The following is a 25,783-nucleotide window of genomic DNA, read 5'->3' as shown; positions in this document are numbered from 1 at the left end:
GGGGGAAAAAAAGAAGAAATCGCAGCATTTTAACTTTTTTAACCGGTTATATTTATTTACAATATGCAGAGTGATAGATTGATATATAAATAAGAAAAATATCAGAAAAATTGAAATTAGGTGACATAGTGGTTTATTCATGGTATGCGTACATGTACGTCATTAATCAGGTTAAACATTAATTTTTTCTGATAGAGTCACGCGCTCTACTGTATTTAAAGTTCAAAGTCCGAGTGTCTTTGCAATCAGTTATTAATCTTCGTAACCCGAATATTAAGATACAAACAGTTCGCATATCAGTCATACATGTTTTTGTGAGAAGGCTATACATAGTTCTGAATCTATGTAACATTGTGTTATTTTGGTCGTGTATGATTAGGATACGTACGTGATTCAAAATTGTTACAGGGCCGCATATTTATAGGAATTGTTCAAAATACAAAATAATAGACATGAAAACATTTCTATTTGCACAGCACTTCAATTAATTTTAATAAGTTTTATTATGTAGACTGTAACTATTATAACCAGCATTAATCAATTTTTAAACATGTAAATCAATCTTTAAGTTAAAAATTGTTTTATTCACTTCAAATTTTATTATTTATATAATTACTGGTTATTCTGATAATTTAGTAGCGCAGTTTTAGGAAATAAATATTATTATTATTATTATTTTTATTATTATTATTATTAAATGAAACTATTCCCATCACCTATCCTTATATTTACTACTTATTCAGCTTTTACAACAGGTGATCACTATTTCGCCTAATCACACGCCCCATAGGAACTTCTGCTACTTTCGCTCATTTGAATAGGGGTTTCGTCTGTGTCGTTTTCAGCTTCATCGTTCCGTCTACAGATGCCGCATGAAATTTTACGAAAAGGCTTCGTGATGCACTCGTAGAAAGGCTTCAACATACATTTCAATTCCTCGCGGTAAGGCCTGACACTAATGCAGTAGAGAAAAAAATTTGATGCATGATTCAAGTAAAAAAGAAGAATGAAAACAGAAAACACGTAAGAATTCTTAATTAGATCTGCCTCACTCTCAGCGCCGTAAACGTCAATGACTCCAATCTGTATAAAATTAAACCCCGTTGTCAAAATACAATACGATGCCGTGACCAGGATCAACATTATGGTGACTTCTTTTTCCGCTTTTTTCCTTTCCTCTTCACCTTCTGAGTCACCATCATCACTAGACCCGGAGAAATGGATGGGCAAGCTGTTCTCTTGTTCAGTTCCTCGCGATCGTTTCCTTGCTAAGTATATTTCGTACACTAACCAACCGTTGATAACAGGAAGGCTGCAGAACGGTAAGGCCCAGTATATCACAAATGCTACCCACTTGTAGACCTTGTAGAACTCCAACATCCCTCGTACGCCTGAAATTTAAATCGAGGTCATAACAAGGTCAGACACGCACTCACTTTGTACAATATTTGCTCATTTGTCCCAGCATTTTTTCGCTGTAGAAGCTTACATTTACTATAGTAGGCCACCCTCCGAAATGGAAAAGAATCAGTAGCATTTAAAGTGACATAAAACAGTTATACTAATATCGTAATTTGTGACTGAAATATCCACTATTTTTTGGTGGAATATGCAATTTTACAAGGACATATTTCCCGATAATTACTCTACCGTAATACTATTTCATATTTCCAATTTGGCCATTTTTATTGCTGTTTCAATGGTCAATGGTTCTGCTTAATTTCGAGACAGAGGAGGGGATGATTTTAAACGGATAACAACTGTTCGTTTTCGTTTTGAAAAAAAAAAAAAAAAAAAAACGGATTGTCCTGGGGTAAATGACAATTTCCCATACTTACCTATGGAAAATGAATCCATTCCGACATCCTTAATTAGTCGATGAATTTTTTTTCTTAAACCTTTTTTTTTTGCACTAACCTCTTAAGAAATTATTAAGGAGGTACCCTGTATTGCTATCTACGAAGGTCCACGTGTTCTGTTGGCAAGCACAGATTCCAGAATAATTGCGGTAACTGCTGTTTGGGTGCACGTGGTAAAATGGAGTTTATCATATTTCTTAGATTTGTTTAAAATGTATTTTTTATGAAATATGAAGCTCATACGGACAGTTGTTATTCCTTTAATATTTGCTTTGAAAAAACGGGGTGTGGACCGTGGGGTGGATACGGTATTGAAAAAACGAGTTAGTCTCCAGATTATTGAATAAATTGAAAAAGTAAAGATGCTATTGCTTTTATGTAATTAAATTCATGACGAATTTAAGATTTATTGGCCATTGTTGTATATAATTCGTCTCTGTTTATCTTTTGCTAGATTGCATCTACTGTATACATAAACCTTCCAATACGCACTCGAACCTAAGTACTTACCACTACCACAGTCATCACAGTCAGAAGTGCAGTTATTGCATCTTTCATCGTGGAGTGCCAGTATATCGATGCTATCGTGGTATATATTCCAGCAAACCTTCTTACAGCATTCGTCAAAGCGTATTTCGGTGAAGAATACGTAAATATTCAAGAACACCATAGCCAAGACAATTACCACGATATACAAACGCGTCTTCTTAATTGAGAACCACCTGTAATGGGCTGGGGCGTCAATGACTCTCATAAGTCTCTCGATGCTCATGACAATCAAAGTAATCGCGCTAATTTCAGGTCCGCAATACACCGTGAATACAGTTATTTTACATATATGTTTATCAAGAGTCATCACAGAAATTAAGAGCTCGTATTCAATCCAGTAAAAAATTCCATTTATCAAGATCAGTATGTCCGCCACCGCTACGGCGATCAAAAACTGACAGGTCACTACACGGCGAAGTTCTTTTCTGGCAAAAACACATATTGTAAGTGTATTGCAAATCAACCCAATGCAATAAATAAGCGGCCGGCCAACGTAACGGATATAGTCCGATATTTGAGCAGCGTGATCGTAATTAGTTCCGTTGAAATAATAAGTGCGAATCTTTGCAGTTGTCGCCGATTCGTTTGTTCTTATTTGTGTACACTTCAGATAATCGGAAGGTGTGCAGTTACCCCATTCTGGCTCTGGTAATGACCCATAAAAGCTCGTCTGGATATTTTTCCAGTAACCCTCGAAAACCGATTCAGCATATCCTTGGCAAAAGAACAGGAGCAGTAGCGTCGAAATGCCAAATTGTTTTGCCATCGAAACCCGGCGCTTCATCATCTCGGAAGACTTAATGTTAAAGGACGCTAATAAACGGTCTTCTTCACACGTTACTGTTTAAGTGATACCAATTAGTCAAGCAAAACATTAACTAACTTGTCTCCTGAAACCACCCTGGGGTTCAAGGGACATAGCAAACTCATCTCTCTACTACATTTCAACAGACAGTTGCCGTTTCCAAAAGTGGCGCCCTCACGGTGGACTGTAAAGGGTGGGTAAGGATGGGGTAGGATAATATAGGATGGGGTAGGATAATATAGGATAGGGAAGGATAATATAGGATGGGGTAGGATAATATAGGATAGGGTAGGATAATATAGGATGGGGTAGGATAATATAGGATAGGATAAGATAGGATGGTATAGGATAGTATAAGATAGGGTAGGGTAGGATAAAATAAGTTAGGATATGATAAAATAGTTTCTAGTTTCATGCTGCAGGTAGAGAGGCCAGTTTTCAATGCCCTTAGAAACTCAGGGTGACAAAACCTACTTCAGTATAAACATGCCAAGCGTATTTGCCGGTTCCAAAGTCTGTTCAAATGCACATAATATACACACACTACTTTAAAAACTGATAAAAATGTCCTTTTATCTTTGAAGCACAAAATCTACTGATATGAGTATCTCTTTCGTCGCTCAGTAATAATCAACAATGGCGAATAGAATTATTAGTGATAATCCTTTGGAGATCAGCCATTTTATGTGACACATTTACATTAGTTGTTTTCATATTATAAAATAAGTTTTAAACTTAACCCAATAAAAGTTTATTTCTATTTTAGCCATATTTGTTAGACAGAACAACAATAGAATAAGAGATTATAATACATAAATTATAATACTTTATAATTACAACAGAAAGTAATAGATTAAGCCCCCAAACCCGGGGGGGAGGGGGGGGGGGCAAAGTGTGATGGCTAAAAAATGAAGTATATGATTTAATTTGGGGAGACCATGTTATCAATCGATTAATTAACGAACCTACCCACAGTGTAAATAGGACATTTAAGAGATGCGATAAGTATACTATTAAAGGCAAAATGGTTGCTTTTTGTTGCTTTATGCCCCTATTTCACACACACCACGAATCCCACGAATGGTCATGAATTGACAAATTTCACGATTCGTGGTTGAATCGTAATCAGTTCGTGAAGTTCTTAACAGATTCATATATATTCGTAGTCAGTTCTTGCACTTCTTGACCAACAGGAATGGGTGGCAAAAACTTTGATGCCCCTATTTCACACAGACCACGAATCCCACGAATCGCCAGGAATTGAAAATTTGGTTGAATCGTAATCAGTTCGTGAAGTTCTTAACAGATTCGTACGCCAGTATTATGTAAAGTGCATTCGATTGTAACGAGTAAACACAGGTGTATAGTACGTAATTGCCTCTAGCAGTGACACTTAGTCATCTGCCTGATTTGCATATAAATAAACGCCGAGTGCCTTGTCGGCACTTGAGGTATATGATTTGGACACTAAAGACGTGTTTGTTTGCTTCATGTCATGGCGTGGTGGCAGCGGTATTTTTAAAATTTCGTAACTACGTACGTCAGAGATACATTTGAAAATGGCTAGTACAAATACAAGTTCACTTAGAGCACCAAAGCAATGGGTGCTTACAAAAACGGAGACAATAGGATCCTTCGAGAAGTGGAAGCAAAATCTCGAGTTTCTGCTCTCACAAGATGCAACATTTTCACACTTTTTGTCAAGTAGTGTGACATGGTTGAAGAAAACCAAACAAAATCCTCTACGCGGATTTGTCGACGACGACGATACCATTTCTGAGAGACAACGACGCACAGCACAACAAAAGGTAACCCAATTAGAGTCTATGCTAAATCAAATAGCCAACTTTTGTCCAGTAATTTCACGTGGATCAATTGTGAAAAGCTCTACCAGTCTGAATTCTGTTTGGCAGTCTATTCGGTTACACTTTGGTTTTCAATCAACCGTCGCTCACTTTCTAGACTTTGCGCAAATAAAACTTGAACCCGACGAGAGGCCGGAGGATTTATATCAGCGTTTAATGGCGTTTGTAGAAGACAATTTGCTCACCGCCGATGGTGGTATTACTCATCACAACGAGGTTATGACAGACGACGAAGAAATTTCGCCTTCTTTAGAAAACTTTGTCATACTCACCTGGTTGAAGTTAATTCACAAAGATTTGCCCTTGCTAGTGAAAGAGCGATACGGAACGGAGTTACGATCTCGAACTCTCGCTTCAATCAAACCTGAAATATCTCAAGCTTTAGATTCATTATTGGATCAATTGAATTCTCACGAGGAAATTCGTGCCATGAGAGCAATTACAAAGCAAAAACCCAAAATTTTCTCTCCCGTGAAGGAGCACGTTCCTATTTTCAACGCAAAAAAAACGTTCTTGCCCGCTTTGTAAACAGGCCGGTCGACAACGCTACGATCATTTTCTCAGCACTTGCAAATTTTTACCCGAGCAAGATAAACTTTACATCACCAGGACTCACCAGGTTATGTGCAATGAAGAGCCATCCTCTGATGAGGAAATTGTTGTAGCAGACGTGTCTACCAACTCAAATTTTGAGATTCCCAGCGCAGAGGTTCAACGTGTCCGCATTAGTCCTTCGCCATGCTTCGATGCTTATCACAATCAACACCCGGTTCATTTAACACTCGATTGTGGTGCCGAGTCTAATTTGATAAGTCAGACTACTGCAATAGAGATAGGAGCGTCCATCTTACCTAACAAGTCACAAACAGCCAGCCAGGCAGACGGGAAATCCACCTTGAACGTTATAGGTGAAACTCGTATACACCTCACTCGAAATGAGAGATCGTTTTTCCTGGAGGCTCTCGTAGTAGACCAGTTGAGTACCGAAATTTTGGCCGGAACTCCATTTTTAGAGATGAACGATATTACTTTAAGACCAGCCCGAAAGCTGATTTCTTTTTCAGATGGCTCTTCTATTACGTATGATGCTGGAAAAAACGTTCGATCTACAGCAAACATCAAACGTACTCAGTCTCATATACTTCGCGCGGGACCAATAAATTCCACGCTTTGGCCTGGAGACTATATTGAAACTGTCATTCCTGATAATTTGATTGGTGAGAAGGAACTCGCCGTTGAACCATGTGTCTATGGCAATGATTCTTCGCCTGTGTGGTTAAATCCGCAAGTCGTAAGATCAGTTCATAACAAAATAAGACTTACAAACGACACCGGACTACCATGTATTGTGAAACGCAACTCTCACATTGGTTTTGTCTGTCCAGTGAGCGATAGTGAAAAATCGCTTGATTTCCAGCCATCCACTTTGGATACTTCGCCTGCCAACATTTCTATTGCGTCACCAGTACTTCACTCTGCTGCCGTAAAGTTGGATCCAGATTCTCTGTTAACATCAGGGGACAAACAAGATTTTCAGACACTACTTGTGTCATACGACAATGTTTTCAACCCGTCAATCCCCGGATACAACGGTGCTATGGGACCTTTTAAATCGGTGGTAAACATGGGTCCTACTCAACCGCCCAGAGGAAGGGCAGGATTCCCCAGTATAGCAAAGACAAACTTGTCGATCTACAAGAGAAATTTGATTTTCTGGAGAGTGTTGGCGTCTTCGCAAAACCGGAAGATGTGGGTGTGAATGTCGAATATCTGAACCCTTCATTTCTGGTAAAAAAGAGCAACGGTTCGTTCCGCTTGGTTACTGCTTTCAACGAAGTTGGAAAATATTGCAAACCTCAACCGTCTCTTTTACCTGACGTAAATTCAACATTACGTAACATTGGAGGATGGAAACACATTATTACCACTGACTTATCCAGTGCCTTTTATCAGATTCCACTGGATAAGAATTCTATGAAATATTGTGGAGTTGCTACTCCTTTCAAGGGAGTAAGAGTCTACACACGTTCAGCAATGGGAATGCCCGGGTCGGAGACAGCATTAGAAGAGATGATGTCACGTGTCCTTGGTGATCTTATAATGAAAGGCGTCGTTTGTAAGATCGCCGACGATCTTTACTGTGGCGGCGAAACTGTAAAAGAACTGATGGATAATTTCCGACAGGTTCTACGAGCTCTCAGCAAGTGTGATCTCCGTCTTTCTCCGACCAAAACCGTGATTTGTCCAAGGGAAACAACAATCCTCGGATGGACTTGGAGAAGTGGTTTTCTCTCTGCCAACACTCACCGTATATCTACATTGTCGAACTGCGACCGCCCCATGACAGTTTTCGCGCTCAGATCCTTCATTGGTGCCTATAAAGCATTCGCACGCGTACTACCTGGCTGTGCTTCGATACTTGCTCCCCTAGATAGCATGACTGCCGGAAAACAGTCCCAAGATAAACTGTCATGGACGGAGGAGAATGTTGTTGCCTTCGAAAATTCAAAGAAAGCTCTACTCAACCATCGTTCTATTATGATTCCTCGGATCAACGATGAGCTTTGGCTTGTGACAGATGCCTCTTCTCGACACTCTGGTCTTGCTGCAACTTTGTACGCCAAACGCGGAGATAAGCTTCGTTTATCTGGATTTTTCAGCGCAAAACTCCGAAAACATCAGGTCACTTGGATACCGTGTGAGCTGGAAGCGTTAGCTATAGCTTCTGCGATCAAACACTTCGCTCCCTATATTATACAGTCAAGTCACCAAACGCATGTTTTAACTGACAGTAAGCCTTGCGTACAAGCACATGTTAAATTATGCAGAGGAGAGTTTTCTGCAAGTCCACGAGTGTCCACATTTCTCTCTTTAGCCAGTAGATATCACGTTTCTGTGCAACACCTGGCAGGTTCAGATAATATTCCAACTGATTTCGCAAGTAGAAACGCAAAAGAATGCCAAAGCCAGAAGTGTCAAGTTTGCAGCTTTGTCTATGACCTACAAAACTGCGTGGTATCTAGTGTTTCCACCGACGATGTTCTTAGCGAGATCAAACAGCTACCATTCACCAACCGGAAAGCATGGCTTCAAATTCAACAAGAATGCTACGATCTACGTCGAACTAAGGCCCACTTATCTCAAGGTACGCGACCTAGTAAAAAAAACAACGGAGTGTCTAACGTGAAACGTTATCTGCACATTGAGGGTCTTACCATCGCAAAAGACGGTCTTCTAGTAGTACGCCGTCAATCACCTTTGGAAAACGAACGTGATCTTATAGTAGTTCCCAGACAGGTGTTAAGCGGACTTCTTACTGCTCTCCACATCCGTCTAGAACATCCGTCCAGTTATCAGCTTAAGAGCGTAGTAAAACGCTACTTTTACGCGTTGAACTTAGACAAAGAAGCCGACGAGACATCGCATTCATGCCATCGATGTGCTTCCTTGAAAAAAATTCCTCATCTTCAACAGGAACAGTCTTCAGAAGAACCCCCACCTACAGTTGGAGCATCATTTGCCGCTGATATTATGAAACGACACTCACAAAATATACTGATTGTAAGAGAAACGGTCACTTCTTTCACAACCGCGTGTTTTGTGAAGGACGAAACTAAGGATAGTTTACGGGAAGGTCTCATTCAACTGTGTGCAGAAATGCGACCACTTGACGGTCCATTTGCTGTCATTCGCACTGATTCTGCTCCTGGATTCAAATCATTACTATCAGATGAGTCCCTTCGATCGTCTAGATTAGTCATCGAAATAGGACGTCCCAAAAACATCAATAAAAATCCAGTGGCGGAAAAAGCAGTTCAGGAACTTCAAGACGAAATTCTGCGCAAAGATCCCTCGCGTGATTCTATTTCTCAAACTACTCTCAGCCTGTGCGTTGCTCAGCTCAATTCTAGAATGCGCCGAGGAGGTTTGTCTGCGAGGGAAATGCTTTTTCAGAGGGATCAATTCACCTGTCAACAAATTCCCACTTCAGATAGAAAACTGATTATTGATCAGTATTCTATAAGAGCGAAAAACCACGACAGTAGTATGCAATCTAAAGCGCCTTTAAAACAAAGCGCCAACGATAACAATCTCAGTGTAGGAGATATCGTTTATTTACATCACGACAAGACCAAGAATTACGACCGAGATCGCTACATGGTGGTAAAAGTCGACGGTCACTGGTGCAATGTTCAAAAATTCATAGGAAATCAGCTACGATCTATGTCTTATAGAGTTAAACAATCAGACTGTTATAAGGTACCCGTTTATAAATGGAGAAAAGTCAACGATTTATGTAGTGACAACTCCGATGATTCGGACTTATCTTTGTCAGACTATGAAAACGTAAATACTGCTGACAACGACAAGGAACCTTACAATGACTTTGACTCTTTCCATGAATTTCAGCCTCAAGTTGACGAAAACAACGAAAATGGTGAAGTTGAAACTCCATCAGATCTATGTGAACAACCAGCTCAAACTCTTAGACGTTCTACGAGAAAAAGACAAACTCCCAGATATCTTACTGATTATGTTTTGTAATAATGTCTTAAAAGAGTTTATACCTATGAATCTGACACTCAGTTATCTATAAACGGAGAGGAGACTTCCATGTACCTTTGACATTGACACTCTACTGTTACACCTCTGTACATACTGCACTAATGTTTTTGTATTGATTTTGCCGTTATTATACATTATTTAATCCTTTTATAAAAAAAAAAAAGAAAGAAAGAAAGAAAGAAAAAGAGAAAGAAAAGTGATTACGCCAGTATTATGTAAAGTGCATTCGATTGTAACGAGTAAACACAGGTGTATAGTACGTAATTGCCTCTAGCAGTGACACTTAGTCATCTGCCTGATTTGCATATAAATAAACGCCGAGTGCCTTGTCGGCACTTGAGGTATATGATTTGGACACTAAAGACGTGTTTGTTTGCTTCATGTCATGGCGGTATATAATCGTAGTAAGTTCTTGCAATTCTTGATCAATCGGGAATTCGTGGCAAAAATTTTGAGCTGTTCACAGTTTTGGCCACGAACTCCCGATTCCAAAAAATCGTAGTGAATTTCTGGACAATATGCGTGCGATTTCAGCCGAATCCCACGAATATTCGTAACACTATCGCACCTGTATCGTAACTGAATCGTAGAGCGTGTCGAATTAGACCAGAAAATTGGCAAAATCTCACGATTCCAGCCGAATCCCACGAATATTCGTAACACTATCGTACCTGTATCGCATGTGAATCGTGAGCGTGTCGAATAAGACCAGAAAATTGGCAAAATCTCACGAATCCTCACGAATCCTAAAATTTGTCAATTCCTGGCGATTCGTGGGATTCGTGGTCTGTGTGAAATAGGGGCCTTAACCATCACCCTGCAAGCGTGGGTCTGCAATTTAACGGTTTTGCAACTTTGTTGTAAGATACTAATCGGTTCCCGACGTAACTCTGTACCTTAGACGTTGTCATGGAAATTGGCACGGACGTCGACGAAGGTGAGAACTACAACCTTTCGCAAGCGTTTGCTATTATTTTTATTTTCAAGAGACAAGCGCCCCTAATTACGGCGTTCGACCAAACAAAGAAATTCTTTGGCCCATTCAATGATGCAGTCATAAGTAGGCCTTTCCAGACATTATTCATCCAATGGATTGTAGTAAATATAATTATTGTCGTGATAAAATAGGCGTTCAACAGCGTTGATCAATAGCTGTTCAGGTTCACTAATCACCCCCCCCCCCCTCGAAAAAAAAATTATCAGCTCACGCTAGCAAAGTCGACACGATGTTTTTATTTTATACGATAGTCCAATAACACTAAATGGCAATCTTTATCTCTGCTATATCTAAGCAGATAAAGAAATCCTAGTGTATCGACCCCCCCCCCCCCCCCCGGCTTAACTCAGGGACTGCAACTGCACAAACCGAGATGGCGCCAGGAGTTGATCCCAAACATAACTGCTTCATGTTATATTTACTTATTGCTGTACACATATCACTAGATGGACTCATGACGTCATAGTTTCTGTAATTTAACAATTATCAATGTGCCATACTGCCATGATATCCTTGTTCTCAAAAACTGAGCCACTTCTTCACAATAAAATAAATACAAAGCAGTAAGTTAGATTATCATCAAAGTATTATGATTTAATTTAAATTTAAATTAAAAATAAATTGTAATTTAAAACACTTGCTCATAAAAAAAGATCAGGGTTTCTCCTCCATTCTAAGCGCAAAAGTAAACCTCACATAAAAAATGTTATTTTTCCTTGGGGCACCTATATTGATTATTGGACATAACAGTGCCACCAATTGACCCTCACAATCAAAAAGTGTAATCAATATAATAATAATAATAAAATTTATTTTGAGTCTAAAGTTTATTATAACATTTTCAGAAGACTACATTTACATAAAACAATTACTTAAGTCATCAATTATTAGCAACAGAAAAATATAATTACAGTGCGTAACGGCAAAAAAATTTAAGAGTATTCTAGATAAAACATACGGATTCTCACATAAAAGCACTTGCAGTACAAAACTAAAATATGTTAGAAAAAATAATCAATTCTAGGAAAAAACAGCCTTATTTGCACTCAGAAAAAATAATGGGTAGTACAGCCTTATTTCTTACAGTGCAAAAATGCATTTACTATAACATTTGTAAAATCAATTTAAAAGTTGATTTGTCAAAAAATTTCCTGAATAGATATGTCTTCAATTCTTTTTTAAAATGCTTGAGGTAGACTCAATTGATCAGATTTCCAGTGGTAATATATTCCATTTCTTTGAGCCTGCTGATTTAAAAGAAATGTCACCGTAAGATTTTAGGCGCATTTTTACTGGCTTAAGTAACAATTTGTCTACAGACCGCAGGTTTCTTGCTGGAAACTAAATGGGTGACTGATTCACTTAAGTATATTGGTGCAACTTTGTAAAAAGCATCATGAACAAAGACTAGAAATTTAAATAAAATCCTGGCTTGCAGAGGTGCAGAGGTAGCCAATGTAACTCTGGGGTGATATGGTTACTCACAGATGTACAGGTTAATAATATAGCTGAGATGTTCTGATGTTGTGATTACGAATTGTCCCCATGTTCCTAAGGTTATATACTGCTGACTTGCATATGCTAGCAATTTGCTTATTCATAGAAAGTGTTCTATCTAAAAAAAAACAAAAAAAAAAAAAAAAAAAAAAAAAACACCAAGATATTTAGCATGGGGCATTGGTTTTATGATACTGGAACCAATTTTGAGTTAATTTTTTTCTGATATTTTCTGATTATGTGACTGGGTTACAACTTCAAGTACAGATTTTCCATCATTGATTTTCAAATTATTTCTTATCAACCACCCTCGTAGATCATCAATACACCTAGACAGCTTTTTGTCTTTTTATAACACAAAGAAACCCCAGCAACATTGATTCAATGCACAAATGTCAGGAAAAAAATACACAGACAGACCAGGTGATGGGATCGCAACGGGGTTCTTTTTCCAAAAAATTGGGCCTTTTTCAATTCAGACTTTACGAAAGGCGTCGGACCGTCGGACATGCCTGGCAAATTTCGTCTCGGTCCGATAAAAAATCCTGTATCGTCGGACCTTATGTCCGGCGAGTTTTCAAACTGACTGGGAATGTGTAAATATAAGAAATACGTTGTTGTTTCTTTTCTGGACGATATATTTTACTTCATTCAAAAAGAGAGACGGGGTGGAAATCTCGGGGAGTTCCCAGCTAATTATACATAATTTATTAACCTCAGTTTCACCCACAAATACTATTTTGTGACTGGCTGAGGTTGGGGGATTCCTGAATGATGTAATGTACAGTCTCGTTTTCGTTTTCGTAATACCCCTACACAACAAAATGGCCGCAACACATGTGCTCGTGCTATTTGCGTTTTTACAGACTTGATCCTCTGTTTCTTCATTATCAGTCGTACACAGTACTCATGGATAAGCCTTTTGCTTAGAAATGACGTTGTTGAACTTTAAACACTTCGTTGGTGCAAAGCGTGGCAAAAATGAAAACGAAGTGAGGAAGAGAAACGGAAGTTTAATAAAATTGGAAAGAAGGTAGGCCCTGGCGAACTTATGATCTGTAGGAGAGGAAAATAGTGTGTGCCGAGTGTCAGGAGTACTTAAGTTATCATTTTGATCAAAAGCAACATAAATATTACAGCTTTATTACGGGTTCTTAAATTATGGAACATATGTACGTATTTGCATGTACCGTTCATCACGAGTTGGAGAAAGTACACATGAACTTGATGAAAGCTCACAGTTTGAGTTTCTTTTTATAAAAAAAGAAATAAAATGAAGAAGGAACTTAGACTCGGACAGGACAGTCCCTGTCAAAGCTTCAATTGGATGAAAGAGACTGCCTTACTGTGCTGTTTCAAAATGCATATGTTATTGCCAAAAACAATGTGTGAAATGGTTATCTGATTAACAGACGTTTTTATGGACATACATTTGATATTACTAGCTACACATTTTTCATACTTGTATTGTTTTTAGTCCTTGTGTCACTCCACAGCGTCTTTTTCATTAAATAAAAAACAACTTGTTATGCAAGTAATTTTTTGCCTATTTTTTTGTTTTGTTTTGTTTTTCTTTCTTATTTTACTTTTTTACAAATAAACATATATCAAAAAATTAATATTTGATTTAATGTCGATGATTTAAAACATTAGAAAATACACATGAAAAGATGAATAATGGTTCATATTTCTATTATTTTACTTCGGTCTGACAGATTTTGTTTCGGTCTGACAGAATTTTCAAGCTTGTCAGACCGAATGTCTGACAGATTTTTTGGCCTTTCGTCAAGTCTGCAATTAAACCTTTCTGTACCCAGATCAAATTTAGCTCAGAGAGACCTTTTCCTAGGAAAAAGGGTGGTTCTTTGGAAACCCTGCCTCCCCTCCTCCTAGGCTGGGGGCCTGTTCATGATGCCCATCTTTCCGGTCAAAACTCAAAGCAGAACTCAGGGTGATTTTGTGCATAGGTAAAAGGATAAAACCTGATATTTCTATCAAGATTTGTAATCCTGTCCATATCTCTATCACTCAGATTAAAATCAAATATTGAAAAGTTCTCAACGATTCGTTGTAGTGTTACGCTTTTTGGGATTACAATTACCCCCCTCTGGACGAGGTTACGCAGCAGTATCTGTGCTGGAGACTTGTTGTAAGATGCAGCCATATCTAAAATAACAGGATCTTCCAACAGTATTGGGCCACCGTATAACCGTGCGCCGCCCAAAGTTGCATAACTAGTAAATGCTATTCCGTTTTGCTTGCAGTATTGGCTCAGCGTCCTCTGTTGATAGTAAGCATGGCATTCACTTTGTAAATTTGCAGGCTTTGTATTTGCCTTGGACAGAATTCGATCGATCTGCTGTATGCTAAAATTTGAAACACCGATGGCTTTTGCAAGACCCGAATCGAACATTTCTTCCATTACTTCCCACGTCTCTAAGAAATCGTGGTGGTGCATTGCACAGTCGCGGACCTGTCCCCATTTCACGAATTCTTCTCCCCAAGGTTTATGAATTAAAAACATGTCTACGTATTTGGTTTTTAATTTCTCTAAGGACTCCTCTATACACGGTTTAACGTGTTCTCTCCCCATGTAAGGTGGCGGCAATTTGGTCGTGATGAAAACATCTTCTCGTTTGAGCTGACCCGCTTTGATCACAGAGTGGAGAACGTCACCAATGGCGTCTTCGTTTTCGTAACTAACAGCAGTATCGATGTGGCGGTACCCTGCACCCAAGGCAAACGCTACAGCGTTCTCGACTTGTGTTTTACTAGCTTTGTACGTCCCTAGACCTATAATCGGCATGCGAGCGCCTGTGTTAAGAAGCACAAATCGCGACACACCTTTCATTAGACACAAAGTGGTACTAGGATGGAAATAAACAACAACGACAAAGAAAATCTCTCACTGGTTATATATCTTCTCAAAATATTAAATACTCAAAAAGCATCTGTCAATTGTTCTTATTACCCATGTCTTAAAAGAGATTGAATAGCGGGACAGGGGTAGAAATGTGGTTACAATGTCGTAATTTCTGGTAAGTATCCCTTTACGACAGCAGCGGGAAATTAACAAAATTAACCTCGTAATATTCGACTGTGCTAGAGACATCAAACTTCGTCCTTCGGCTTTAGCTTATATTTCACAAACTTGGCATGTCCATAGATTATTGCCCACAATACAGAGACAAAACATGGATCGCTATGTATTAGTTTTGTGTACCGATATCATCAGTGGTGAGTACCTTTGGGAAAAATTATACATACACCGGTATAAATCTGATTGAGGATATGGAAATGCTGCTGAAAATTCAGACTAAAGGAGGGTGGGGGAGGCATCCTCACTCTTAAAGTTCTTATGCAGTATCATACTGCATAAGAACTTTAAGAGTTAATCACTCTCATCTTACTAACCCATTTATACTAGTGTTTAAATCATTAGAAGTTGGACAAAGATTATATTTATTTATTTATTTATTTATTTATTTCAGAAGACAGTACACTGCTACCTGCTGTGCTGCAGAAGCTTACAGAAGACGCCAGCAGATATAAAGAAATTACCATCACTACGTATTTTGGAGAGGCCTCCCAGCAAGTGTACACTGCTTTTGTCCACCCCCTCTCTGGTCAAGATGGACGCCCTATAGCTGACCACAAGGTTGCAAATTAATACCTTATTAATACATATCTTTTATTGTTGGACAGTATCATTTACTATGTGTTTTTGATAAACAGATTAAGTTAAAGTTGTCAATAGCTGTACAAAAATTAACTGAGGATTACCAGCCAATATTAATTTCATTTATTTTTTTGCTAAATAGCTTTGACAGATAAAACTTTATATTTTTTTTATTGCTTTGAAAGTCAACTTTATCCCAGTTGTGTATGTATTTATTTGTAAAGAACGGATCTTCAGATTTTTATGTTGAATTTCATAATCTACTGAGGCATAGGTGTAAGGATTTATACCAAAATTGAAGGATAACTCACTAGGGTTGTGATAGACATTGTAACGTCCCTTTATTCATATTGTATGAGTACAAGATAATTTATTCCAGAAGACAAACTTTCTACAAATTTTCCAAAATTATGTATGAGTGCCATACAAAGTTACTCCCTTCTAAAGTCTGTTTTGCTTTTTATTATAGCAGCAACGGACAAAGTCCAACTATGAGAATATCAAATGGGAGGCTTTTACGAACACTGACACATTCTGTGAGACACTTCAAGGAATATTGCACAGGAAACAGACAAATTGCCCAGTTGCACAGAGTGAAAACACTGATCTTATGTATGTTATATAATAATAGTCATGTAACAAGTTACCCTTTTCAAAAATCAAACTTCTTATTCAATTTTGTATTTTTTTTGTTATGTAGAATACTAGAAATGGAGCAGAATTATTTTTCTCCCAAATTGTAAGTGTACTGAAATGTTCAACCTATTTTAACTTATTGGGAGAGATGGTTATTAGTTATATATGTATAATATGAAAGAAACATGATGATTGGACAACTGACTGTTCAGCAGAAAAAATTATTATTATTATTATTATTATTTTTTTTTTTTTTTAGGGCAGAACAACTTCACCTAATGGCAGATGCTCTACCATACACAGGTACTAGTATATATTCTCATAACACAAACACATATACATATACTGTACCCTCTACCAGGGCCACAGATTGATTTTTCACTAGATATTACCAGATATGTCTCTGGTTAAATAGATGACTAATCTCTGTACTGTGACCCTGTGCTGAAATCTCGAGGATGATTACGTGGTTGGTAATTGTTTGCATAACTACTGAGGTCCTGCCACCTAACAAGTCCCTGCCAAGGCCCCTTGAGAGTAATCAAGACAGTTAATTGCTCATCTGAGACAATAAAGACAAGGCAGGTTGCGTAAGAAGCGTTGATTACATTGGCGCAAAGTCCATCTCTCACTGAGCTCCTGCAGAGCAGGTACAAAGCCTTCTGTGCACGTGCAGATTTAATTGCTCCCATCTGGCCAAATGTTACAGGGTCACCTCAGCAATAATGTCCACAAGAACTGCAGCCCTAGTAGAGGGTACATATACAGGTAGTTGTATATATTCTTTTCATAACACAAACACATAAACATATATACACACATGATTGCTGAAGTAAACATGCATATACAAATGTAAGTGTACATACTGTGATAAGTGTGTTTCTTGATTTGGTTTTGAAATGAGATATTTATTTATTTGATCTATTTTTTGTAGGTTTCTTGCTGGACATCATTTGGTTTGGGAATGTGGATTTCAGTATTGAGTGAGTAAATATACATAAGTGTAATTTTGTAAAAGACCTACTCGTATATCAACTTTTCTCCCCAGATCTCAGATACTTGATAAATTTGAATGGAGAGTTAATAAATTTCACACAGAAGTAACTTAGATTTGTGAAAAACAAATTAAATTGTTGGTGCTAGGCCTGAAAGCCAGAGAAGTGAATATGAAACTTTCCACAAGTTGCCTGAAGCAAGTTTTATTTATAAAGTTATACTCTCTATTTGAAAAGTTTCCAAAATTTTTCATTATTTTTATAAAAAGTTGCTGACACTATTTTTCCACTCTAGATCCAACCTAGGGCTGTATGGTGCTTTACAAAGACTAGTCACCTGTCACAATGGGTTTGTAACACTGTTGTATGAAAATACCCTGTCTGCAGAAGGCTGGGCCTGGGTAGAGGCGTTACAGGGCACTTCTTGCTCAATAGGTGGCAGCACTCGCTTGCTCGTGGATACGCTATGGAGGGGAAGTGTGACATTTCACAATATCAAGGTGAGATGATGAAATATGTGTTATGAAAGTGTTTATTTCCAAAAGGTAAACATGTGGGTGTTTTGTGTCACTACGTTTTTGGTATAAAATAGCATTTCAATCCTGTGTCACAAGTTTTTCACTTGGCATATCTTTTTAGAAGCTTTGTACTGGCACTTATAAAAGTAATGGTCTCCCTGCCTGCACATGCGCGGTCTTAGCAGGGGCCTTACAATTAAACCTCGGAGCTGAGCTTTATTCCTCTTAATGGCGCGTGTAGAGGCAGGGAGACCATTAAGGGATTAACAGACTTGCTTTCACGTAGGGTCTGCCATATTTAAATCGTAGATCAGTAAATCCGAGGATCATCCGTTCTTAATTGGCTCTGTGATTGATTTGGCAGCTGATTGTTACTGTAGTGCTTGTTATTCTTTTCTTAGACAGGAGACACCCTCAGCGTACCAAACCTGTCACTGAGTCCCAGTACAGGCTCAGTGTTGACTGGTCAGTACAGTATAGTACAGAGTGACCAGAAAGTAAGTGACCTGACTAGACAACATTATGGGACAGTGAGCAGGAGAAAGAAGAGACAGCCTCCAGTTGTAAGTATTTTATTTATTTGTTTATTTATTTATTTATTTATTTATTTATTTTTGGATGAGTTTTAGATGATCCTGTAGTGGTGAAAAATGTGGTGCACAGAGAGATCAATATCCAATATAGTCTGACAAAAAGAAAAAAAAAAGAGATGAATGATTTTACCTTATCTTAAAAATTATTAACAAATTTGGTTGGAATAGAAACAGCAAGAATTGAGGTAAAAGGAATTATGGAGGTAAAATGATATGTTTAACAGTTATAAACCATTATCTGCTCTTTTTGTAGAGAGTGCTGGACTATATTTTTGTGTAAAAAGCTACTTTCCTCAGTTTCAACAGTGCACCAATGAGGATAAATTTTCATTTATTATAATAACTAAGATGAAGTATTCTTTCTATTTCAGCTGGCCATGTCTCCGCATCTGGTTTTCCTGGATGAAGTATACATAGGTGACATTCCCACATATGTCTTGTCTAACAGCAAGTTAAAACTGTATCCTTTCATGATCCAGATAATTAGATCTAGGGTTGTTTTTTATTGTATGTCATATGCATACGGCTTTCTTGCTTTTTTGGTGACAATTTTAAAGTATTTTGCCACTTTATTTGTACCACCAGTGCATGCGGTGTTGGTGGAACAGATGATATTAGTCTTGACTAGTATCGTCTGACAGCTCTGCTGCAATGTCACTGTTACCACTTCTCCTCCTACACTACAAGAGCTCCTGTATGGCAAGGTTTCCATCTCTTATATCGCCAAAACTTGCAGAGATACTACTGAACTTGGATAGGAAGACATATACTGACAGTTCAACTGTGGCCTTGAAATTGACCTTTAACCTACTTTTTGCCATGAGCAACTTCACAAATTTGGATTTAAACTTAACTTTTCCCCATGATTTTGTTTTAAATTGTAATTTTCAACAAAAATATTGAGAAATCTTGTTTACTGCATTTTGTTAAGCTTGTCAAGCACAAAAGGCCATAAATGAGTACTGTTCAATATGAAATTTTGATTTTTTTTCCTTATTTTATTGCATGATAACTCAAGTCATTGTATCAAGTAAATATTTATATATAATAACTACAGCGTAACATCATTTGTTAAGTCCAAACCACAATTAATTAAATCATTGCTCTGAGTCAGTTGAAAAATATATCCTTTTGGCATCAGGTATTTACAGCAGCAAAAAATTGCTGGTAGTTTGAAATCAGATATGGTTGCAGTTATAGGTGCCACCTTCATATTTTAAGTACAATTACTACACTATTATTTCAGTCTTAAAGCTTATGCAACCTCCCTAAAATCAATACCCCCTAAAAAGAAGAAAATAGAGACATAGCTAAAAAAAAAAAAGAGAGATGTGATTTTCACTAACAAGGAATAATAGTTCAACTACAAATCATTTGATTTTCAGACCTTATCTTATTTTGAAAATAATTGGCATCTTTTCTTTAAAGAAGGGGGTGTCATTTAGGCAATACACATTAAATATATTATTTATGATACAAAACAAAATATCAGTTCTTCCTGGTGTTACAGGCAGCTCTTTTACTATTTCCATAACTTATTTAATATCCTTAAAATGAACATCTTTAAACATGGGCTACTTCACACAAGGGTGGATCTAGGTCGACTTCTGGGTCTTCCAGAAGACGGTCAGATTTTCAAGTTTACATTGATTGGTATCTATTTCTTCCTATTGGAAGACAGTAAAAAAATGCAGGATGGATTAACAAATATAATATGAAAGACTGTCAGAAAAAATCTCTGGATCTGCCACTGTCACATATCACAAATTGTTCCTTTTGCTTCTGTCTTTTCTTCCATTTTCACTTCTGAGTCTTTCATCGTTTTATGATGAAAAAGTTATTGTTTTACAGGGTGGTCATTTTATTTTTCTTTTTTCTTCTTTATGAGATGTTGTAATTATATTTTGTCATTCATGATATGAAAACTAAATATTTAATTACAACTAAGTCCCCATCAGTGTTGGTTTTTATGTCAATATATACTACATTCTTTGAAATATTCTAATGACAGAAAACTGTACATTGTGCAGTTTCTGAGCATTTTAAATGGCATCATTTTTCAATGTATTGAAACACTTTCACTTTCCCATTTCGTTCAGTCACAACCAGATCTCCATCCTGGTTGATGGTACATCCCCATGGGTCTTTTAGTCCATCAGCTTCAGTTGCTATGTACTGGATGAACTTTCCATCTGGGGATACAAGGTGTATGCAGTGGTTATCACAGTCTGTAACCAGTATGTTGTCATAGGCATCAACACAGACACCACCGGGTAGCCCTAACTTGTTATCAGGTCCTGTGTACTGATGCAGTGGGTCACCAGATGGGGTTAGGATGTGAAGTTTGTTTGGTATTTCATCACTAACAACAAGGCAACCATTGCCCATATATGCCACTTTATATGGATAATTGAACAAATGTTTCCCATCTTTGTACTTTATCACATCAGTTAGAGTTATTTTTCCTTTGATGTCAATACTGAACAAACTTACAGACTTTTCTCTGCCACCCAGTGCCACAGCAATCTTAGTGCAGTTGTTATTGAGAGCCACACCATATGGTTTGCTGACATCTACAGTTTGCTGTACTTCCCACTGTGGTGACAGGATGAACAGTTTGTTATTGTCTGTACCAGATAGAACCATCGATCCATCAGGGAAGTGACAGATCCCTCTTGGACATTTCAGCTGTGTGTTTGAGACACTTGTGATCTCTTGCCTTGATGTACCATTTGATCTAAAAACCCTCACCTTGTGATCCCAGACAAGTGTAGTAACATACTCCCTGTTTGGACTCTCTGAAATGTCCAGTGCAAACTCACGGCCAGTGTCAAACTCCAGCATACATTTAGCCTTTGGTTTGAACTTGGGCAAAGCTGGTTGTCTAGATATCTGCACATTTCCCAGGCCAGCCCCACTGGATATCTCTTGGTCCACTTCTTTGTTGGTCTGTAGTGTGAGGTGTATTTCTTCGGGAATTTCTTCCACAGCTGTAGTGGACTGTAGCTCATCTAGTCTCTGTCCAAGTTGGTGTTGTAACATGAGGACATCTATGGGGGCACCATGCTGAAGGATGTTGTTTACTACATCTGTTGTGGTTTTGATAGAGGAGCAAGTGGCACTGCAGTTGTCATATGAAGTTTGTAAATTTTTTCTGTGAGTGCTACTGGTTTTGTGAAGCTCCTGTAGTAAGGTTTGCTCTTGTTGATCTAGCAGTTGACGTAAATGGGCTGCATGAGCTTTTATCTGCTGCTGAACAGAGCTTTCATTTTCTAGGAAAATTGCCAGTGTGTTATCAATGTTAACTAATGTTTTTTCTCCTGTTGCTAATTTTCTTTCAAGGTTGTGACATTTGTTTTCAAGTTTTGGCTTAACCATCTCTGCAGCTTTTTCAAGGGAGATAAGTTTGTGACCATCATGGTGTAGATCTTTGCAGTCACGACAGATGGGGACATTGCAGTCTGAACAGAAGTATCGTATCATCTCACCTTTGTGCTCTGGGCAGATAATCTTTTGCTGCTCTTTGATTTCTTTTTGATACTCACTGCTGTGAAGTTGTTGAAAAGTGAGTACCCTGTGATATTTAGTGAGTGTGCTACCACAGTGGAATGGAGAACATCTCTCACATAGGTAGTCATGGCAGGTGATACATTTTGAAGTAGCCACCGTTTCAGTTTTGGACACCAAAGAACAAAAGGTACACTTTTTCTTATGTGTTGACTGAAGTACAGTGTCCTGCAAGCTTTCAATGAAGAAATTGTGAGTGAAGCCCTCAAGTCCATCTTTAGTAACTTCAGTTTCTTTCTGACACACGGGACATCTGAATTTACTTCCTGGTGTTATGTCAGGAATATAGTCCTTTAGACAACCCTTACAAAATGTATGCCTACATGGTAAATCAGTTGGGTCCTTATACTCCTCAAGGCACAAAGAACAACTCACAAAGTAGTTCACTATCACAGATCTTAAACTTTCTGCTTGCGGACTTTCAGTTACATCTTTGGAGTTTGCAGTTGCCATTTTCCTTATTGATCCTGTCTCCAGGGTGTTTTTCAGTATTTGTGACAGTATTGATCTTTTCTGCAGATGTATTTGATTGGGGCCGTAGCGATAGTCTGAAGGTTCAATAGTCCGAAGGTTCATTGGTCCGAATGTTCACTATAGTACCTTCGGACCAATGAACCCTTGATTAAAAAATCGATGAAAATGTTACCACTTTTCAGACCAATGAACCTTCGGACCAATGAACCTTCGGACTATCGAGACGCCCCCATTTGATTTCACCTTATTTGACCTAGTTCTTTTCTATAAGCTACCTGTATGGAATTTGGGTCAGCCTTTTTTCTGATGTTTACTCTGTTCATGTTATTGATTTTATATTAAAACTGCTAATAGGCATAATTGGAATTTGCATTTATTATGAAAATATTTTGTCAACTTTTCTGTCATGTGAGTAAGGCAACTATGGTATGAAATGCTAGTAAAGCCACAGATATTATTGTGTATAGTATTATATAGGGGATAGTCAGGAGGTGGGTGTAGTAAGAGAAGTCAGCTGTGTTCAGTGATATATTGTGTAAATCTACAGATAGTGTGGAGGTATATGGTATATTTGTCTTATGTAGGGAGACAGTCAGGAGGTGGGTGTGTAGTAAGAGAAGTCAGCTGTGTTCAGTGATATATTGTGTAAATCTACAGATATAGTGTGGAGGTATATGGTATATTTGTCTTATGTAGGTAGACAGTCAATGGTGTGTAGTAAGAGAAGTCAGCTGTGTTCAGTGATATATTGTGTAAATCTACAGATAGTGTGGAGGTATATGGTATATTTGTCTTATGTAGGGAGACAGTCAGGAGGTGGGTGTGTAGTAAGAGAAGTCAGCTGTGTTCAGTGATATATTGTGTAAATCTACAGGTATTTGTCTTATGTAAGGAGACAGTCATGGGGTGGGGGTGTAGTAAGAGAAGTCAGCTGTGTTCAGTGATATATTGTGTAAATCTACAGATAGTGTACAAGCTGGTGGTACTCATGGTTTTAGTCCCGACCTGTCTCATACTTCTCCGCCAGCTCCTGTGGCTCCATCGGCTCTGCATTCTGGTGCCAGATACCGCTTCTCCTCCTCAACCCCAAGGACCTGTGTCCCTATCTCTTGGATTTAGTTCACATATAATCTCAGCTTGTCTTAGTTGTTGCATTTGTTGAAATGCACCCTTGTGAAAATTTTTGAAAATTCAATGCTAAATATTTCCCAAACTGAAGGAATTATGGGAAAAATTACTATTGGATTTTAACAGAATGTCATATGTGGAAATTTCAAATATGCCCTTGGATTTGACATTTGACCTTTAATTCAATTGTTTGTGCTGATTTTCAGAAACTACACAGACCCAAGCTCTCATATTACAATAGGGGATTACAATCTGTGCATTTTCATGGGAAAAACAGCAATTAGGTGCCAAAACTGAAAACTTTCTCTCTAATTCTCGGACTGTAATTGCTAGAGACTTCTTGATTTTTGCATTTTGTTGAGCTTGTCAAGCACAATACTGGGGGTGGTGTCTGTTTTTTTTTAATTTTCAATATGGTTTAAAGGGATAATAACTCAGTATAAATAATTCAGTATATATAAAACATTTGTGTATACATAATTTTATTTTTTGTAAAATGTAATATTTTTTCTGCCGGATATAAATATGCGGCAGAAAATCCCAAGTTTGACAAGTTTGTCTGGATGGTAGATTACACAGAACAAATGACCCAACATAAATATTCTGCTACACTTTTCGTCCCCAATATCTAAACATGAACTCGATTAAAATAGGTAGCTTGAATTGTAGGGACTTATCCTCGGACCCGATTAAAAGACAGGATTTCTTTGTCAGAAGTAGAGAAAAGTATGACGTAACATTCCTAATAGATACTCACAGCACAAAGAATAATGAAATACTTTGGAGGCAAGAGTGGGGCGCAGAGGTCAGATTCTGCTCATACATGTCAAATAGTAGGGGGGTGGCAAATCTTTTCAGAAACACCTTTCAATACAAGATACTTAATGAGATAAAAGATCAGAAGGAAGCTTTCTTATTTTAGACAACCTTATGCAAGGCACACAAATCTCGCTAGTTGCCTTGTATGGACCTAACAATGATAGGCCCTCGTTCTTTAAGAATCTTCAAAATAAACTACAGCTTTTAGACAGTACTTCAATTATCATTGCAGGTGACTGGAATGTCCCTTTGGAATATGAAATGGATACTCTGAACTATCTACATAAAAATAATACGAAGTCAAATGAAGCCATAAAAAATATTATGTATACTTTTGATCTGACGGATGTGTGGAGAGAACTTCATCCTTTAGAAAAAAGATATACATGGTTTATGCCATCCCATAAACGGGCTAGACTAGATTATTTTTTAATATCCTCAGATCTACAGAATTATTTAAAAAAGGCAGAAATTGATTTTGCATATAAATCAGACCATTCTCCAGTAACTCTTGAATTGAATTTTTTAAAGCAAGAACGCGGACCTGGAACATGGAAATTTAATAACAGCCTTCTTACAGACAAAGAATATATCATCATCATCATCATCATCATTTAGAGCCTATAGTGTTCCACTGTTGGACAAAGGCCTCAGCATGCTTTTTCCATTGTTTCCTATCCTGAGCCTCAGATTTCCAGTATGAAAGAATATATAAAGATAGTGAAAAAATGTATACGAGACGTTGTAGACCAGTACCAAGTCAACGGAAACGGCGACGTAGAAAAAGTTGATTATAGTATTGATGATCAGCTCCAATGGGAAACACTGAAGCTAATGATCAGAGGAGAAACAATAAAATACTCGGCCTACAAAAAGAAAGAATGTAATAATCAAGAAAAAGTAATAGAAAATCAATTAAAAGAACTTTTTGAACATCCGAACTATGATAGCATAAGAGACGAAATCGGTATATTAGAAATGTCACTGAAAGAACTTAGAGAAAAAAAGATAAAGGGAATAATTATCAGAACAAAATCCAGATGGAAAGTTGAAGGAGAAAAAAGTAGTAGATACTTCTGCAATCTAGAAAAGAGAAATTATACAGAAAAAACTAATGCAAAATTAGTCAAAGCTGATAAGACAGAACTGACAAAATTGAATGATATTATTAAGGAACAAAAAAGATATTATGAAAGCCTCTATTCCACAGATAAAACAAAACTCACTGAAGTACAC

General features: G+C 37.7%; 4 protein-coding genes across 8 annotated transcripts in view; 1 reads left to right on the top strand and 3 right to left on the bottom strand.

Moving 5' to 3' along the window:
- Positions 1-673: 673 nt before the first annotated feature.
- Positions 674-3,360, bottom strand: LOC106167993 (uncharacterized). The gene is made up of 2 exons (XM_013546908.2): positions 2,370-3,360; positions 674-1,391 (listed from the first exon to the last, which is right to left on the bottom strand). Exons 1-2 carry the CDS (start codon positions 3,193-3,195, stop codon positions 772-774), a joined length of 1,446 nt encoding a protein of 481 aa, XP_013402362.2. The 5' UTR covers positions 3,196-3,360; the 3' UTR covers positions 674-771.
- Positions 3,361-11,807: 8,447 nt separating this feature from the next.
- LOC106168002 (1,5-anhydro-D-fructose reductase-like) lies at positions 11,808-15,013 on the bottom strand. The gene has a single exon (XM_087010473.1). It carries the CDS (start codon positions 14,987-14,989, stop codon positions 14,066-14,068), a length of 924 nt encoding a protein of 307 aa, XP_086866599.1. The 5' UTR covers positions 14,990-15,013; the 3' UTR covers positions 11,808-14,065.
- Positions 15,014-15,174: 161 nt separating this feature from the next.
- Positions 15,175-25,783, top strand: part of LOC106167763 (mdm2-binding protein-like) — a 35,364-nt gene continuing 24,755 nt past the window's right edge. The window contains exons 1-8 of one of the 5 annotated variants that reach the window (XM_087010470.1): positions 15,175-15,375; positions 15,630-15,796; positions 16,287-16,429; positions 16,713-16,756; positions 17,388-17,436; positions 17,744-17,948; positions 18,368-18,529; positions 18,931-19,019. In XM_087010470.1, coding sequence (XP_086866596.1) covers positions 15,333-15,375; positions 15,630-15,796; positions 16,287-16,429; positions 16,713-16,756; positions 17,388-17,436; positions 17,744-17,948; positions 18,368-18,529; positions 18,931-19,019 — 902 coding nt within the window. In that variant the 5' untranslated portion in view covers positions 15,175-15,332. Of the gene's footprint in view, positions 15,376-15,629; positions 15,797-16,286; positions 16,430-16,712; positions 16,757-17,149; positions 17,222-17,387; positions 17,437-17,743; positions 17,949-18,367; positions 18,530-18,930; positions 19,020-25,783 lie in introns of those variants that run through there. The other 4 variants (XM_087010469.1, XM_087010468.1, XM_087010472.1 and 1 more) reach the window with 4 other exon arrangements.
- LOC147762053 (E3 ubiquitin-protein ligase TRIM56-like) lies at positions 20,612-22,652 on the bottom strand. The gene has a single exon (XM_087010505.1). It carries the CDS (start codon positions 22,577-22,579, stop codon positions 20,612-20,614), a length of 1,968 nt encoding a protein of 655 aa, XP_086866631.1. The 5' UTR covers positions 22,580-22,652.

The sequence above is a fragment of the Lingula anatina genome, chromosome 4, assembly GCF_051362555.1.
Source record: "Lingula anatina isolate TDL-2025a chromosome 4, LinAna3.0, whole genome shotgun sequence".
NCBI lineage: Eukaryota > Metazoa > Brachiopoda > Lingulata > Lingulida > Lingulidae > Lingula > Lingula anatina.
This window is presented reverse-complemented; position numbering and strand designations above follow the sequence as displayed.

Excerpts from the sequence above, each read along its gene's own strand:
- LOC147762053 (XM_087010505.1), bottom strand. The coding sequence starts at position 22,579 with ATGGCAACTGCAAACTCCAAAGATGTAACTGAAAGTCCGCAAGCAGAA.
- LOC106168002 (XM_087010473.1), bottom strand. The coding sequence starts at position 14,989 with ATGAAAGGTGTGTCGCGATTTGTGCTTCTTAACACAGGCGCTCGCATG.
- LOC106167993 (XM_013546908.2), bottom strand. The coding sequence starts at position 3,195 with ATGATGAAGCGCCGGGTTTCGATGGCAAAACAATTTGGCATTTCGACG. Across the intron at positions 1,392-2,369 it reads CTGTGATGACTGTGGTAGTG|GCGTACGAGGGATGTTGGAG; the intron begins GTAAGTACTTAG and ends TTTAAATTTCAG.